The sequence below is a fragment of the Aquarana catesbeiana genome, linkage group LG01 (genome assembly GCF_042186555.1).
Source record: "Aquarana catesbeiana isolate 2022-GZ linkage group LG01, ASM4218655v1, whole genome shotgun sequence".
Lineage (NCBI taxonomy): Eukaryota > Metazoa > Chordata > Amphibia > Anura > Ranidae > Aquarana > Aquarana catesbeiana.
Genome location: NC_133324.1, coordinates 801149317 through 801166492, shown reverse-complemented (window position 1 = coordinate 801166492; position 17176 = coordinate 801149317). Strand labels below are relative to the sequence as shown.

General features: G+C 39.5%; 1 protein-coding gene across 7 annotated transcripts in view; it reads left to right on the top strand.

The window, feature by feature from the left end:
* Nucleotides 1-12511, top strand: part of FAT1 (FAT atypical cadherin 1) — a 382476-nt gene extending 369965 nt beyond the window's left edge. For 3 of the 7 annotated variants that reach the window (XM_073607779.1, XM_073607796.1, XM_073607770.1), the window contains 3 exons: nt 6597-6656; nt 9658-9693; nt 11550-12511. In XM_073607779.1, the coding sequence (XP_073463880.1) occupies nt 6597-6656; nt 9658-9693; nt 11550-12181 (728 nt within the window). In that variant the 3' untranslated portion in view covers nt 12182-12511. The remainder of the gene's footprint in view (nt 1-6596; nt 6657-9657; nt 9694-11549) is intronic. The other 4 variants (XM_073607813.1, XM_073607805.1, XR_012236892.1 and 1 more) reach the window with 3 other exon arrangements.
* The last annotated feature ends 4665 nt before the right edge of the window (nt 12512-17176 follow it).

Here is a 17176-nt window from a genome sequence, read left to right as displayed (position 1 = left end):
TGGAATGCAGCTTGATCCAATGCATCCAGCATAGAGTGCGGTTTCAGTGATCGTTAATATCTTTGTTTGGGAGGGTATCCATATGAGCAATGATCATGTGATTATAGACGTTGGCTACATAGGTCGAGGTGATTGCATAGTAGACCTTAAGCTGGCCAGAGATGGATTGAACTTTGGCCAGTTCAGCAGGGACCGGACCAATTTTCAATTCCCATGTAGCTGTTAGAAAACATCTGTCGATCAGAGCTGCAGTCAATCGGCTGCAGCTGCTGATCAGTGTATTCTAACAGCAGAGAATCCAGCTGTCAGAATACAATATTCTGGCAGGGGGGATTTCTCCATCCACCTTGTTTGCGTGAATGAAGGCTAAACTGGCTGAACAAAAAATAATAAAAATAAAATGCATTACTTAAAGTGGTTGTAAAGGCACAAGGTATTTTACCTTCATGCATTCGATGCATGAAGGTAAAAAACCTTCTGTGTGCAATAGCCCACCCAGCACCTCCTAATATTTACCTGAGCCCCCTCTAGATCCAGCAATGTCCATGACAGCCTTGGCTCTCCAGAGATTCGCACTCCTGATTGGCTTTTGGCAGCAGCAAGAGCTATTGGCTTCGGCTGCTGTCAATCACAGCCAGTGAGTCAATCAAGAGATCGAGGGGGCCTGGTTGGAGCCGCAGCTTTGTGTGTGTGAATGGCCACACAAAGCCGCAGCTCAGCAGCCCACCCGCTTGGGTGTCCTCATGGAAAGCTACTTGCTGTGGGGGCACCCGGCAGGAGGGAGGGACCAGAAGCGCCAGTGTGGGACCTGATAAGAAACCGGGCTGCTCTGTGCAAAAATCATTGCACAGAGCAGGTAAGTATAAAATGTTTGTTATTTTAGAAAAAAAACAAGGCTTTAATATCACTTTAAGGCCGGATTTACGATATCAGGGACCCTTGGGGCTTGAAAGTTACCTCCCAGGTTCTGGTCTCTGCTGAAAATAACATGAGCAGCTTAAAGACAATTTAAAGTCATCCAGAGCTCTTGCCTGTACTAGTTCTTTAATTGATTTACTTTGGCTGCTGCTTTTATTCTCTCTATTTATCTCTCACTTCTAGAATTCATTCCAGATCCCAGAGCATTATAGATTTTCACATCATTTACTCATACTTAATGTGAATGTAGATTTACATGGAGATTTCAACAATATACATCACCTTGACAAGCAGGAACATTGTTTTTGATGTTCCAGGAAAATAAATGAGCTGACATTGCAATTGATTTGCTTTCTATAAAAATGCAACTTCCTTTATTATGTTTCATTCAACTGGGTTTCATATTTTGTACATGTTCCATATTGTGTAATTGTGTTTGCCGCTGTTGTGGTTTGTGTTTGTGTACTCATTCTCAACCAATGCCACTGAATTTAGTAGAAAATCACAGCTAAATAAAAAATCTCCTACACCACATTATAGTAACTGATACAATATACGCTTCAATAATATGATGCCACGTGAGTGCCATATTTCTGTGATGGCAGAAGAGACCAGTCTTTGCCCTCTAAAATAGCAGTTAGTAACTGATAGACTAGAAAACTACGAGTAATCCCAAGTACAAAAATAAATGACTTATTCTTATTTGGTGTATAGCTGGTCCCCAGGTGTCCCAGGCCTTAGATCTAGAGTGTTAGAAGTCAAGGCCTTAGTCCGAGGTAAATCAAGTCCATTGCCGTATCAGTAAGTCTTCATGTACATAAGACATTTGAAAACCTCTTCCGAATGCTGGAAGCTTGACAGCTAGTAATCGACGGTTAAAAATGTCAGTTTTGACACGTTTAAATGCCGCGTTTATGAGCGTTTAGAAGCGTTTTTGGATATCAGGGTATAGACGGATACACAGCTTTGATATGTATTTTACTAATATGCATTTTTGGCTATTATCCCTCAAGAAAAAGGAGAGATTTCAGCTTCTGCCATTGTGTATTGGATTCCATATGCATGCTGTATTTTTTAAATTGCATTGTGAGAACATGTATGTTATTTGATATATTTCATTTAGACTAGTCCGTGGTCCAACACTTACTTTATTTCCATTGTGATAATTTGTCATGCTTGTTCACACATTTTTTTTTTATCAGATTACATTTATTAGTAACACCAGCAAAAATGAAATGTTTAATTCCTTTGTCATTCTTTTCTTTATATGACGTGACCCAGCTCAGCTGTATTGGATCAGTTTTACCTAGCATGTTTGAAAGTAACACTGGACCTCAATTGCATTACACATAAAGGACTGTTTGTATTGCTATATGGTAACCAAAGAGAATCAAACACTTTCTGGCAAGGTATAGAATGCCAGTTTGGTTGCTGGCAGGCAATGCAGACAGTCCCTATTTTTCATAAATAAAACTGCTTTTGGTGTTTTGAACTTGCTGTCTTTAAAGGAAGTAGTAAGAGGTTTAATGGCCACTGGATTTTCTTTAATTAAAAAAAAAAACAAAACAGGTAGAAAAACCAGTATGTGCTGCCCACAGTAACCTGTGAGACTGCAGCAATCATTATTCTACTGAAAACAGGAAAATTAAAGAGTAACTCCACTTTAATTGAGAAAAAAAAAAACATTCCCTATGGGTGATCAATGTACATTGCAAGGATTTTAACAAACTTTGCTGCAGATTCCTACCTGTTTCTGCTCTGAAGAAAAAGCTGTTTGTTTGATTATGTAAACATGCAGAGTGATTGTGAATGGGGGTGACGTTTTCATTCTCAATCAGCTGATGCACTTGTTTTAATGAGGGAAGTTTCAGTGTCTGCATCCCTTTAGAAGTGATTAACCATTTCGCAGTATCTTACCAAAAATGGCGTTTTTGCTGCAGAGGATGCCTGAAATCTGACTTGTATCTTAGTGCAGACTTTTGAGAAAAACAGTGAGCCAATCCCACAAGTAGGAAATTACATTTCTATGGTTGCCATATTGCATTGAATTTTACAGAAAATGGCAGCTCCGTAGATTGAAAAGGAAAGGTATTTTTTTTTTAATAACATTCATTTTTTTTTTCCCCACAAAAGTGGAGTTACCCTTTATACAATCTTACAAACAATCAGCATTTTGCATACTATTTGTTTTTGATTTTCTAAAGGCAAATAGGCTGTGCACTTTGCAAGAGCAGTGGCTCCAGAGCTTAGTAAATGAGCAGAAGCTCTGCTAACTCCATCATCCAATCATGTGCAAGCAAAAATACTGTTTTTTTATTTTTCCTTGCACGTGATTGGGCATTCTTTGTAAAGTTACGTTTTTCCTCACTTACTAAGCTCTGGAGCAACTGCACTTTGCAAAGTGCACATCCCATTTGCCTTTAGTAAATCAACCCCTACTTCTTTCAATTCCAATAAAATAGTAAAGATTTTTGTGGTTCTACTGAAATGTCATTGTTGATATGCACTATTGTCAGCATCCCTCAGTGACCTTCTATGATTTTCTTATGCTTGTTTAGAATAATAGATAGACACACCAGTGAATGACATTTACACCAGCAAAAATGCTCTTAATAAAGAATCTGTGGCAGTGAGGCAGAAACTTGAAGAAAAAGTAACAAAAAAAGAAGATATAGTTGCCCCTCAAAGCAGAGTTTTTTTTTAATTTTATGTAGTGATTTTAATATGGAGAGTTTACCAAGGTCACTGGTTCTAGCCCTGTGTTAAAGTGACCCTGTCAGGTCTTTAAAAAATACTCCAATGACAAATCCCTGTAATAGAAGAGGTTGTATACTCCTTCAAGGGCACATTACTGCTACCTACCCTTAATTTCAGTGCTGCAGTTTCGGTCAGTGTCTTTGGCATTTGGCCCTTCCAGGAATTTCATGTCTTGTGTCCCCTGCCACATGCTGTATGTATGCTTCTGCCGACCTGTATGTCACTGATGAGTCCTGTAGTGGCATAAGGTGCAGGAGAAGTAACCATGATTTGTGGTGTGTGATACCAGACACTAAAGAAATGTTTAATACCAAAGATACCGATGAAGGCTCTAGCAATAGAAAGGGAGGGGGAGGTAGGAGACAGAAGTCACTGGAAAGGCAAGTATAAATGCTCTTTTATTACAGGAATTAACCTTTGGAAAATTTTAATTGTTATGATTTTCATTAAAAAAAGATCTATTATTATACATTTTTTATTTTTTTTTTGTTAACCCCCTAGGGCAGAAATTATTTTACAATAAGCTTGGCTTACATACAGCAGCAGCACCCCAGCCTGATTCATTTTAGTTTGAAATAAGGACTTTTTTTCAGGTTGCTTTAGCAGCGGCACATGCTTTTTCATCAAATGGTAATAGGCCCACTTTAATTGCCAAAAAGAATGGGCAGGCAGTTTGCTGTTGTTGTTCTTGCTGATGCAAAACTGATCTGCCACTGACCAATTTCTATCAAGCTCTAAATGGGAATTTAGAGACTGCAGATGATACAGCAGTTTTAAATTGGTTAGCAGGAGCAAATTTGTAATGAAGGGGAATTGGCTGAAATGTACTAAAGAAAAAGAGTATGGGTCTTACTACAATAATTAATCATCCACAGATGATGCAGTAGTGTAAAATTGGCCATCATCAGGAGAACTTTAAATAGCAAGGTTAAGCCCAATTTACAAGGAGCAAAAAGCATAGGCCGGGGTATACTACAATATTGTAAAATTGGCCAGCAGCAGGACAGTTTAAATTAGGACAAGCAGGCCTAACTGGCGTATAGATATTTTTTTTTATATCTATGGGAATAGGGCAGTGATGGCGAACCTTGGCACCCCAGATGTTTTGGAACTACATTTTCCATGATGCGCATGCACTTTGCAGTGTAGTTGAGCATCATGGGAAATGTAGTTCCAAAACATCTGGGGTGTCAAGGTTCGCCATCTCTGTCCTAAGGAACCAAGTGCATATAGCATTCAGATTCATCAGGTGAAGAGTGATCAGACAGGTTCCCCCACCCACCCCTTTTCTAATAATGCTGCTAGGAAGGAGAAAGATTTGTGATTTACATCTCTGGTGTCTGGCAAAAGGTGACACTCCATAGACCAGCGCTGCCATTCACAAAAAAGATCACACGGCCTGCCAGTACATATACACAGACCCACTGATGGATGATACAGTGCCGCAGCACTGGTTGAGTCTTTACTATTTACGAATTAGTGATCAGCAATGTCGGGCTGTGTCTGACATCATTCATCACTCATTTATAAATAGTGAAGGCCCACACACCACTGCATGGAGTGAGCTGTCACTATTGGGAATGAACAATCAGTGCTGCTTGTGGCTCTGTGTAATGTATCTGAAGCTGCATGTACACATATGACAGATACTTTACACAGAGCTGATGCTCGGAGCAAAATTTTTTTTTTATTATGAATGAACATTAAGTACTGATTTTTCATTCACAATAGTTAAGAGATCCCTCAGATTAGAGAGGGAGTGGTGCACTGCATTGTGCTGGCTGTACCTCCACCCACAGGAACACTAATAATTTGGGCTTCAGAATGGAGTGTAGCTACAACCAGCATATAGAAGTATATTTAGGGGTCAACAGGGCCACCAATAAGAATCACTTGGGAAGTTAGATAAATAAAAAATAAAACTGAATTCTTAGTTCTACTTTAAGGTTTGACAGGGTCGCTTTATTTGAATTCATTAAAGGGTGTGTAAGGCCTGATTCACACCTATGCAGGTTGCAGTTTGCATATTCCATGTGGATTTTGCATTTTTCAATACACATTTTTGATCCATTGAAGTCTACGGAACCAAAAACCAGAAAAAAGTCCCTGGCCCTTTCCATAAAATGCACAGATGTAAACTACATACATAGGAAACCATGTTAAATGGACTGTAAATGCACTAAAAAATGCGTAGGTGTGAACCAGGCCTAAGTGTTTTATTAAATATTTTATTATTTTTAACAATAAAATAGGGATTTTTTTTTAAATAGTTATATTAAATGTGAAATATTATTATGCAATAGTTCACGTTTTGAGCAGACAGTCAGAATGCTAGTTTCCTTTTGACCCATATACTAGGCCTTAACGCATGCAAAGAGTTCAATGGGCCCTAAATTTGAAATAGAAAGTCTAAAAAAAAACCCACTGATGTGCTCTCTATTTACAATCCCCTTAATGCTGTGCAAAGCTTCTTCTTTCATGGATGCACGGTGCATAACATTTTTGCATAACAAAGATTTTATATAGGCTAAAATATGATATAGAGTATTAGTTAAAAATTGAATGAGCCCGAAATCATTATAGTTAAAAATAATTATGATCAGCAGGATGCATTATGATACATTCGTCAACATCCAAATCTTCTATTTTGGTTTATAGATTTGCTTTAAGGTCAATATACTAAATGAACAGAATGTTAGCTGTGCATGGTAGCTAATCAGCTTCTACCTTCAGCTTATTCAATTAAGGTTTGACAAAAAAAAAAAAATGGAAGCTAATTGGTTTCTATGCAGAGCTGCACCAGATTTTGCACTTTCCAGTTTTAGTAAATCAACCCCATAGTAAATATCATTTTGTGGGAGTGTGTGTAGATGTCATGCTCTAGGCTTGTTTTAATGTGTTTTTCTCTTACCTTTTACAAGCTTCCATTGTGACAGTAATACACCTTGTCAATGCTGTTGTTGACTCGGTGGAAAAAGAAGGTATATATGTGTATGTGATGTAATTGCTGTGTTTACATTCTCGGCTTATTAATCAGAAGTGTGCATGTCTATAAAATGATACTTGTTTATTCCTGTGATAACCTTCTGTTACATCTGCATCATGTGTTGTTTTCTAGTCCCTGGCTGCCTTCAGTTTGATCTAAGTGTTTCATTAGTCTACATATATTGGTAGATATTTACATGAATGGACTTTCATTGCATCTGCTTGTCATAGCGAATGGTGTAGGTGAATCTGCAGAAGCCGTTTTGTTATAAAGAGGGTGACATTTTTGCAATGCATTGCCTCTCACTTTTACATTGCAGGGCAATTTAAAACTGTAGACACAAATGGAAAGTGTACTCCATGATGATGGAAATTGTGAACATACTGAAAAGACCATTGCAATAGAATTAAACTCCCCGGATATAAGCTTATCTAAATCTGCAGGTTTTGGATTACCATTCGTAATACATCTTGCCTTTTTTGGCATATGATGCAGTGAAAGGCAGTCATCAATGTCATTTCCTAAAAAATGTTGACATTCTGTGGAGTTGTGTTTGTACTGGTATAATGCATATTATATGTTTTTATATATAACAAGATGATCTTAGCTTATACAAACATGTCCATTTTGCTTCCAGTTGTTCTTGGTTCAGAAACAGATGCGAAATTGGGTGTTGAACAGAGATCATTGATCACTATGCAGTTATTTTGTATTTAAAAAAACTATAGGAAAAACCTTTTTGTTTTTGTTTTGTTTTTTTTCATTTTGGATAGAGTAAGGGAGGCCTATAACCCCTGTCAGTTTATTTTTTGCCATCTGTGCCCTATTAAGGAGATAGATTTACCTTCACTTCTTGTCCCATAGCCAAATAGGAAGTGAAAGGAAATCCCTGCAAATTAGGGGAATCCCTTTGGGGACCCCCAGTTCATCAGAATTAGTGTCCTAATTAGAAGATTTCCCCTCTGTTACTTTTCTGGGGACAACCCAAAATGTGGGATTTTTTTTTACCTTCACTTTTAGCCTAGGTTTACATTGGAGCAGGTTAGAAATCTTGCGAGTTCAGTTTCAACCCGGCAATGCAGTCCAACTTCAGGGGCGATTTGACAGACATCTGTGCAGGTTCTGACACATATGTCTATACAAATCACCCCTGGAAGTCGCCAAAAGTAGTACAGGAACTACTTTTGGGAATCAGTGCGGCCCACAAAATTGCCAGCAATAGCCCTGATTTGGCATGCGATTTGACATGTCAAATTGCTTCAATGTGAACCTGGGCTGAGTGCTAATGGTAAACAGGGTGAATCTCCCTAATGGGGAAACAGACAGCAATAAAAACTGACATGCATTCTCTCCACTCCGTCCAATACTAAATCAAAAGTTTTACCTTAAACTTGGGTTCACACTATATTTGCATGCGGCTCACAGCAGGGGTCCGGTGCATCCCCGTTCACCGTTATAGGTCCGATTTCTGCCCGAATTTTTGGCTGAATTTGGACCTGAAACAAACCAAAAGTCACACAGGGCTCCTGTGCAAATTCACACTGGAGCCGCAGCTGAGATGTGTGAACCGGCTCCATAGAGAGCCAGTCAAAATCTCCTACTATTGCGAATTGGATGCGGGGAACCCAATGTGAACCCAGCCTTAACTTTAATAGGCAAGGCCTTCAGATAGACCTCTGGTCATAAATCAAAATAAAATAATCTAATCAAATTACTTTATCCAATACTTTTCTAGCACATATTTGGCTAACGTTCATTGTTGACAATTGCATAGAGATCAATAACCTATTTTCAGGTTCCTGTCTCACCTGGCTGATAAATCATATAGTAGAGAGATTAGAGAATAGGAGATTTAGAATAAAATAGTCTAGTTATATGTTTATGTATTATTATTTATAAATCTTTGAAAAACTCACATAAGTTTACATTATCATCAGAGTGCAGATACAAGTGACATATACCCTCTGGTGCTATGTATAATTGGGCATAGACTTATGGTGCTGTGCATACACTCTGCCCAGATGGGCCCTTCTGAGCAATATGCAAGTTCAACTGTCTTGCCTTGTGACCATACTGTTAAAAAAAAAAAGAAAATGCACATTTAGAAAGCACAGCAGTCTTCTTAATAATAATAATGTGTTTTGTGCTCAGCTGGCCTAAGAAATCCGAAGTCGGCAGCGTTCAATACAAATAAATGAGTTTAGTAAGAAAGAAAAAGTGGGAGGAGAGCCCGGTCGCATGAATTGTCAAAGTCACATGACCAGCTTCCCTCAAATTGAGAAGCTTGGAGCACATGGGTGCTCAACCTGTGGCCCCCCAGCTGTTGCAGAACTACAAGTCTCATCATGCCTTTGCCTTTGGGAGTCATGCTGTCAGCCTTGCAATACCTCATGGGACTTGTAGTTCTGCTGGGGGGCCACCAGTTGAGCACCCAATGCATCTAATGCATTAGGCAAAGAAAACACCATGGCAATGTGGCCTGCATTTTATGAATAGGCCAGAGGGGATGCCACAGTGTACATGGCCAAGCAAAGGAGCATAAAGGACAGCAGATAGTGCTCTCTCTTAAATATACCCCTTAGACAAGTCAACTGGATTTGTACGCTTCAAACGAGGATTCTTCCAGGCTGATGGTGTGGCAGCACATTAGACATCATTTACTCCTAAGGTTATTATGTTCAGCATAGGTTAATTTTATAGTCTAGTTTTGTGGTATAGATTATAGCAACTCATTTGTAGCAATATAACTTTATTGCAATGAAAAGCAAGTGTCAAAGTTAATTTTCTTCATCACAAAATTGTCGTAATACGGTGACAGGCTCACTTTTTCCTTTTGCCATGAATGTGAATTTCTTTTCTTTTTTTCTTTTTTTTTTGTTGAGCAAATTGTATAATCATATTCAGGCTCTTGTGTATGTATAAGGTAGTTGTGTATTTCTGTGTAATTACTTCTAATATAATCTGTTTTTCATTTTTTTTAAATTTTGCCTTCAAAGAGTCATTTGCAGTTCCTGAAGTCAGGAATTCAAGAGGTGACTTCTGCATGTTGTGTATTTGATACTAATAGTGCTGCTTTTTTTTTTTTTTTTTTTGCAATTTGTTTTTGCATTTTTTTAACCTTCACTTGTAGTTTTTGTATTTGTGGTTCACTGTTTACCGCACATTGTGTTGCCTAATTTTTAAACGTTTTGTGCATTTATTTTAATAATGTTTGTTTTGACCCAGTAAAATAATGGCTTTGTTGTGATGCACCTGCAGGATTATTAGTAACCTAGGGAACATCTGGGGCATAGGATGTAGTTGAATGTAATATTAGTATGCTGTTCAAATCTATACAGATACAATATACAGGTAGTAGTGTAGTGGTGGGCTACCACACATGCTTGTATGGCTATTGTCCTAGGTGCAGTCCATGAAAAAAGGCAGAGTATGAAGCCAGCAGTAGGTTTACTCAATGGGACTTACAACTGGAGGAATTTTCCAATGTAGTTTTATCAGTGCCAACGTTTTGGCGGGACACAGCCCACCCTTCTGAATCGTTGGCATTGATTAAACTGTGTTGGAAAATTCCTCCTGTTATAAGTCCTCTTGAGTGCATCAACTACCTTCTTACTATTTGAGAGATAATATATATAAATATCACATCCAATGGAACAAATATAACAGTCACAAACTTCCCTGAGGTGTGCAAGTTGAAGAGTGAAAGAGGAGGCCTTCCCCTTTAAAAGGAGTTCAGTTTGGAAGTCAGGACTGGTGAAATACCATAAGCTAGATAAATAGTACATCTACAAAATTACAGCAAACATCTTTTTTAGATTTATTCTGTTGAAATTAGTGGATGAGTATTGCTTTCTTTTCTTCCCCCATTCTGTTTCAGGAGGGGTTTCCTTCTATGGGGTTTCTTGGATCCAGATCTTGTATATAGAACTGGCCTAAACTGCGCTGTTATAAACTTGTACTGTCCCAGTCTAGTCCCAAATTCTGTCCATGTCTCTGCAATTTTAGTCACTGCAATCACAACATACTAGCCTCAGCTTTTATCTTTGGTGTAGTGCTTTTAGGCAGAGCTCTGTTACCATCCAGTTAAAGTGGTTGTGAAGGCTCAAGTTATTTTTTTGCCTTTATGCATTTTATGCATGAAGGTAAAAAAAAACTTCTGTGTGCAGCATCCCCCTGCCCCCCCCCCCCCCCAATACTTACCCATCTTGATCCAGTGATGTGCACAAGAGCAGCAGGTGTCCCGGGTCTCTACCTCCTCATTGGCTGATACAGCAGTGGGAATTATTGGCCCCTACTGTCATTCACAGCTAGTAAGCCAATGAGGAGAGTGCGGGGGTGCTCTGAGTCACGCTCCGTGTGTGAATAGACACATAAAGCAGTGGTTCAGGAGTGAGCCTGCTGGGGTGCCCCCCATAGCAAGCCACTTGCTATGGGGGCACTTAGCAGAAGGGAGGGGCCTGGAGCATCGGTGGAAGACCTGAGAAGAGGAGGATCAGGGCTACATAGAGCAGGTATGTATGATATGTTTGTTATTAAAAAAAAAATCTGCCTTTAAATAGCACTTTAATTTTAGGCAGTGCTGGTATTGTGTGATAAGCAGGCATGAGCTTTTACTGATTTTTGTTTTAGTGGAAACTTTGCTGTACACAGGGCAAAAGAGTTTGAGGCCCTTTTAGCAAGCCCTCTCCCAGTCAGGAACATAAAAGGCATAATACTATTATAATGTTATATTTGTAATAAAGCTTTGCATGAAGCGCCTCAAAGCAATAACTGTGAGTGTTTGTGCATATTACCTTGTAAGTTCTGCATTGTAAACTGAACAAAGAAGTTTGTTTTTCGAATTGGGTTTTATCTCATTTAACGCTTTTTTTTGCTTGTTCTTTGAAAGGTTACCACTGGGATACTTCAGACTGGATGCCTAGTGTCCAACTGCCGGATATTCAGGAATACCCTCATTACGAAGTTGTTGAAGAACCTGCTCCTCATTACACAGACCCTCATGTTATTGATACCGATTATTATCCTGGAGGCTATGACATAGAGAATGACTTTCCACCTCCACCGGAAGACTTTCCTTTGCCAGATGAACTTCCTCCACTGCCTCCTGAGTATAACGAACAGGCAGATTCCATGCAGCCGCTCAGAGAAATGTCTACTGTAGGCAGCTTGGGCTCCTCAACAAAAAGTAATCAGAGATTCAACCTGAATAAGTACCTTCCACATCACCAATATCCAGCGAGTATGTCAGAACCTCAAAACACCACCAGTGGAGATAGCAATAGTTACAGAGAGCCTTATACTACATCCTACATAATAGGGTACAAGAGAGACTTCCAAGTACCCATGGTGGACAACATGTCCATGTCTGGATACACCTCTGCAGCTTCATGCACTGACGTGTCTGCGTGCTGTGAAATGGAATCAGAGGCCATGATTAGTGACTATGAGAGCGGCGATGATGGCCACTTCGAAGACGTGACAATTCCTTCCCTGGATTCCCAGCATCACACCGAAGTTTAACAGCATCAAAAGTGCCTGGACATTTGTTAGCTTCAACATTTCATAATAAACTCATATTCTATCCGTATATTTTTATTTTATTGTTTGTTTTCTGTAGCTTTATTTTTTCCTTTTTTTTTTTTTCTTTTTTTTTGTTGATTTGGTGCTGTCTGTCTGGCATAGTTGCAATACACCATGCTGCATATACAAGTGCGTACGATGTATTTAATTTCTGGATCTGCAAGAATGAAGACAAATAAACCATTTGGATAGGCTATTTCCACTTGACCTTTATAGATCTCTATTTTTTTTTTTTTTTAAACCATGTTTTTATTTTTGAGCAAAACACCACTACATCATGGTAGCATGTGTATTTATAAAGTACGAAATATTATTTTAACTTTTTTCCACTTGTAAATGTAATGTACAGTTTTGATTTCAATAGCATTAACTAGATTTTTGTAGATATTTTGTGGATTTCTTTCCTTTGGAACATGAGTTAGTTCTTTCAAGATTTGCCCTTTTATTAGCCAGTAGATTGTTTCAATAACCTGGGCTTTGCTGTATCTCTATATTCCACTGAGGTTTTTGACTTCTGAAATTGAACAGTTTCCAGGTATAACTGCAGCAATGACTGTATATAACTGAGGCTGAGCCTGATCCTATTTAGATCAAATTGAAGGTGTCTTCACCAGAGATTCTGTATTTTGGAATATTTTCCCTACTTGGAAAGTGTAATGGGGACCCACTGCATACCCGTTTAGAACCAAAATCACCACGACACGGTTTTTATGGTGTCTGTATATTTGTGATGCAATGGTCTTGTAAAGGTTTTTACTGAAAACTACCATTAGCCGGTCTTTCTTACTGACAATAAATTATTTTAAAAAAGCACGTTGTCGCTTAGATTTTTCCTCTTTGAGACAAAATTGTTGCAGTTGTAATTTTAATAAGTAACCACTAGATGTCATTGTATGACTGAAGGAAAAGGTTAGACCACATTAGCGGAAGCAAATCATTTGTGTTCACTAGATTTAGTACATCTCCCCCTGTATGTTCCTGAATGAAAAGCTGCAAGTGGTAAAAATAATAGTAAAAGTTAAAGCTTATTATTTCCTATAAATAAAGTTTAGTTCTCAGTCTGTTACAGCATCCTCAGTGCATTAGCATGAAGTGACTAATTTTTGAGTTTCTGGGGCTGCGCATCCAACACTCGATGCGTCCGATGCCGGATGGAGAGGGGAAGACAATAGAATGAGCAACTGAAAAATTAAGCATTCTTTTACAAAATGGAGCTCTGCGTGTTAATGTACCGATGATGCTGTAATGCTTGGGGTTGTTTTTGGCAAAAGTCAGTAAAGGTGAACTACCCTTTTAATTTTCATTAGCTAATACATTTTCTATAGAAAGTCTTCCAACCCTAGCTTAACACTTTATTTATTGGTTGAGAAGTATGCAGTATAGTCTTCATTAAATATAAAATGTAATTTTTTTTTTTTTTTTAAATCCTGTTTATTTAACCACTTTCTGACCACTCCACGTACATATAATGGGGGGGGGGGCTCTCCTGCACAAAATCATGTACCTGCATTTTGCTCTTCCGGCTCTGCAGCACACGCGGCAACCAGATCCCGCTGTGATTTGACACAGCGGGAGCCAATCAGCGGGTCTGCCAGACCCGATGTTCACCGGGACCTGCCGACCATTCCGGAGAGAGGCAGAATGGCGGTCTGCCTACATAAATAAGGCAGATCGCCATTCTGTGACAAGGGAAGACCGAGATCTAGTGCTTCTGCTCTATCTTCCCACAGTTAAAGCAACCCCACACAGTTAGTAAGCACTCCCTAGGGACACATTTAACCCTTTGATCGCCCCTGATGTTAACTCCTTCCCTGCCAGTGTCATTAGTACAATGACAGTGCATATTTTTTAGCACTGATCACTGTAATAATGTCGCTGGTCCCCCAAAAATTTGTCACTTAGTGTCTGATTTGTCTGCTGCAATGTCACAATGCCGAAATAAGTCTTTGATTGCCGCCATTACTAGTAATAAATAAATACAAATTTCATTAAAAAATCCCATTGTTTGTAGACGCTATAACTTTTGGCAAATCAATCAATATACACTTATTGGAATTTTTTTAACCAAAAATAAGTATCAGAATACATATTGGCCTAAATTGATGAAGAAATTAGATCTTTTCAATTCTTTTATTGGATATGTATTATAGCAGAAAGTAAAAAAAATTTTGTTTTTTTTTTTTTCAAAATTGTCAGTCTTTTTTTGTTTATAGCGCAAGAAATAAAAACCACGGAGGTGATCAAACACCACCAAAAGAAAGCTCTATTTGTGGGAAAAAAAGGACATACATTTTATTTGTGTACAGCATTGCACAACCGCATTGCACAACCGCTCCAAAAAATGGCCTGGTCATGTGGTGTAAAGTATAAAACAATGTACACAACAGTTACAACCAAAACTACAGATACAATAGATCAGCACTAGCAGTCAATACAGCTTTAAGACCCCTTTGACACTTAAACGCTGCTAAAGTGCTGGTTGTGTTTGCGGTGCTTTAGCTGTGTTTTAGTGGCGCTTTTGCAGTGCTTTTCGGGCGCCAGTGGGGCATTTTTTTAAAGGTCATGTGACAACGTGACCTAAAAAAATCCAAAAAACAGGGCAGGGGCATTTTTGGAGCGCTTTTTACAGCACTACAAACCTGCCCCAAAGATGCTGATTGCAGGACTTTTTATAACGTTCCGCAAGCACACCTCCTGAGTGTGAAAGTAATCATGCAAATGAATGGGAGGCAGTTTTCAGTCACTTTTCAGAGGCTATTTCTAGCGCTAAAACGCCTGAAAACTGCCTCAGTGTGAAAGGGGTCTAAGTAACATGTTATAGACACCCATCACAAACAGATCATCAACATGGCATTTACAGTGAGACATTGTCATGACAGTAGCCAGTCCATGTGGGGTATAATTAGGCTTTGCAGGAATAACCTTAAATGCTGATGGAATATCTTCTCTGGAGGCACATGTCAAAGAGTACTAAGGCACATGGAATATACCCTAACCTCAGGTATGTAATAGCAGGATAGATATGTTAGGCCGACCGAGATTCAAACCACTAATGGGCAGGCTGAATGTAATAAGTTGATCAATCACTCAGCTTGGGTACAACCAGCCTGCAGGATTAGCTTCTTATTGCAAACAACTGCTTTAGCCTCTAGAGATAATCACTGTCTTCTTCAGGCAGGGACTGCTTCCCTGCCCACCCCTTGCCCCCCCCGCCAGGAGAAGACAATTGTTCAGGAGGGATTTCCCTGTCAACAATGTCTGTGTTGATGGGAGAAATCTGTGGTTGCAAGCAAGAAATTTGCACCATCTATGGGCTGCCTTAAGCCTCGTACACATGATCGGACTTACATCAGACTTTTCCGTGGATTTTTGTCCGAAGGGGTGTTGGCTGTGAACTTGCATACACATGGCAGAATTTTTCAGCCAACATTCCCCAAATCACGTGTTTTTTCAACTCTTTACCGCCACCCTTTGGGCAACTTCTGCTATTGTTGTCTGATCTTTAGCATTGGTTTTGAGCATGCGTGTTTGCACTTTGGACTTTAGTCCAATAGACTTGTGTGCACACAATCGGATTATCCTCCATCGGACATTTGTTGTCGGAAAGTTTAAGAGCATTCACAGCGAACATTTGTCTGTTGAAAAACTGAAAACAATTGTCCGATGGAGCATACACACATCGGATTGTCCGATAAAACAGGTCCGTCAGACCATTGTTGTCAAAAGGTCCGATTGTGTGTATGGGCCTTTAGACTTAAATCATTTAATTAGTTACTGTGGACATATCATACACCCAACCCAAACCGTATCAAACTTGTCTGGCACACCTCTACTAGCATAAGTAGCCTTATATAAAAGGTAGAGTCTTGTTAATCAATGCCTTCCAGGCAAATATTGACAGAGCTACAAGTTTTTTTCCATGCTAAAGTTAGGATTTTCCTGGCATAATAGAATAGCAATGAAAGTAAGGTAAGTGTCAGGGCTCTGGCTGGGCCATTCAAGAACAGTCACGGAGTTGTTGTGAAGCCACTCCTTCGTTATTTTACCTGTGTGCTTAGGGTCATTGTCTTGTTGGAAGGTAAACCTTCGGCCCTGTCTGAAGTGATGAGCACTTGAGAAGGTTTTTGTCCAGCATATCCCTGTACTTGGCTGCATTCATCTTTCCCTCAATTGCAACCGGTTGTCCTGTTCCTGCAGCTGAAAAACACCCCCAAAGCATGATGCTGCCACCACCATGCTTCACTGTTGGGAATGTATCGGACAGGTGATGAGCAGTGCTTGGTTTTCTCCACACATACCACTTAGAATTAAGGCCAAAAAGTTCTATCTTGGTCTCATCAGGCCAGAGAATCTTATTTCTCACCATCTTGAAGTCCTTCAGGTGTTTTTTTAGCAAACTCCATGCGGGCTTTCATGTGTCTTGCACTGAGGAGAGGCTTCCGTTGGGCCACTCTGCCATAAAGCCATGACTGATGGAGGGCTGCAGTGATGGTTGACTTTCTACAACTTTCACCCATCTCCCGACTGCATCTCTGGAGCTCAGCCACAGTGATCTTTGGATTCTTCTTTACCTCTCTCACCTAGGCTCTTCTCCCCCGATAGCTCAGTTTGGCTGGGTGGCCAGCTCTAGGAAGGGTTCTGGTCATCCCAAACATCTTCTATTTAAGGACTATGGAGGCCACTGTGCTCTTAGGAACCTTAAGTGCAGCAGAAATGTTTTTGTAACCTTGGCCAGATCTGTGCCTTGCCACAATTCTGTCTCTGAGCTCTTCAGGCAGTTCCTTTTGAGCTCATGATTCTCATTTGCTCTGGCATGCACTGTGAGCTGTAAGGTCTTATATAGACAGGTGTGTGGCTTTCCTAATCAAGTCCAATCAGTATAATCAAACACAGCTGGACGCAAATGAAGCTGTAGAACCATCTCAAGGATGATCA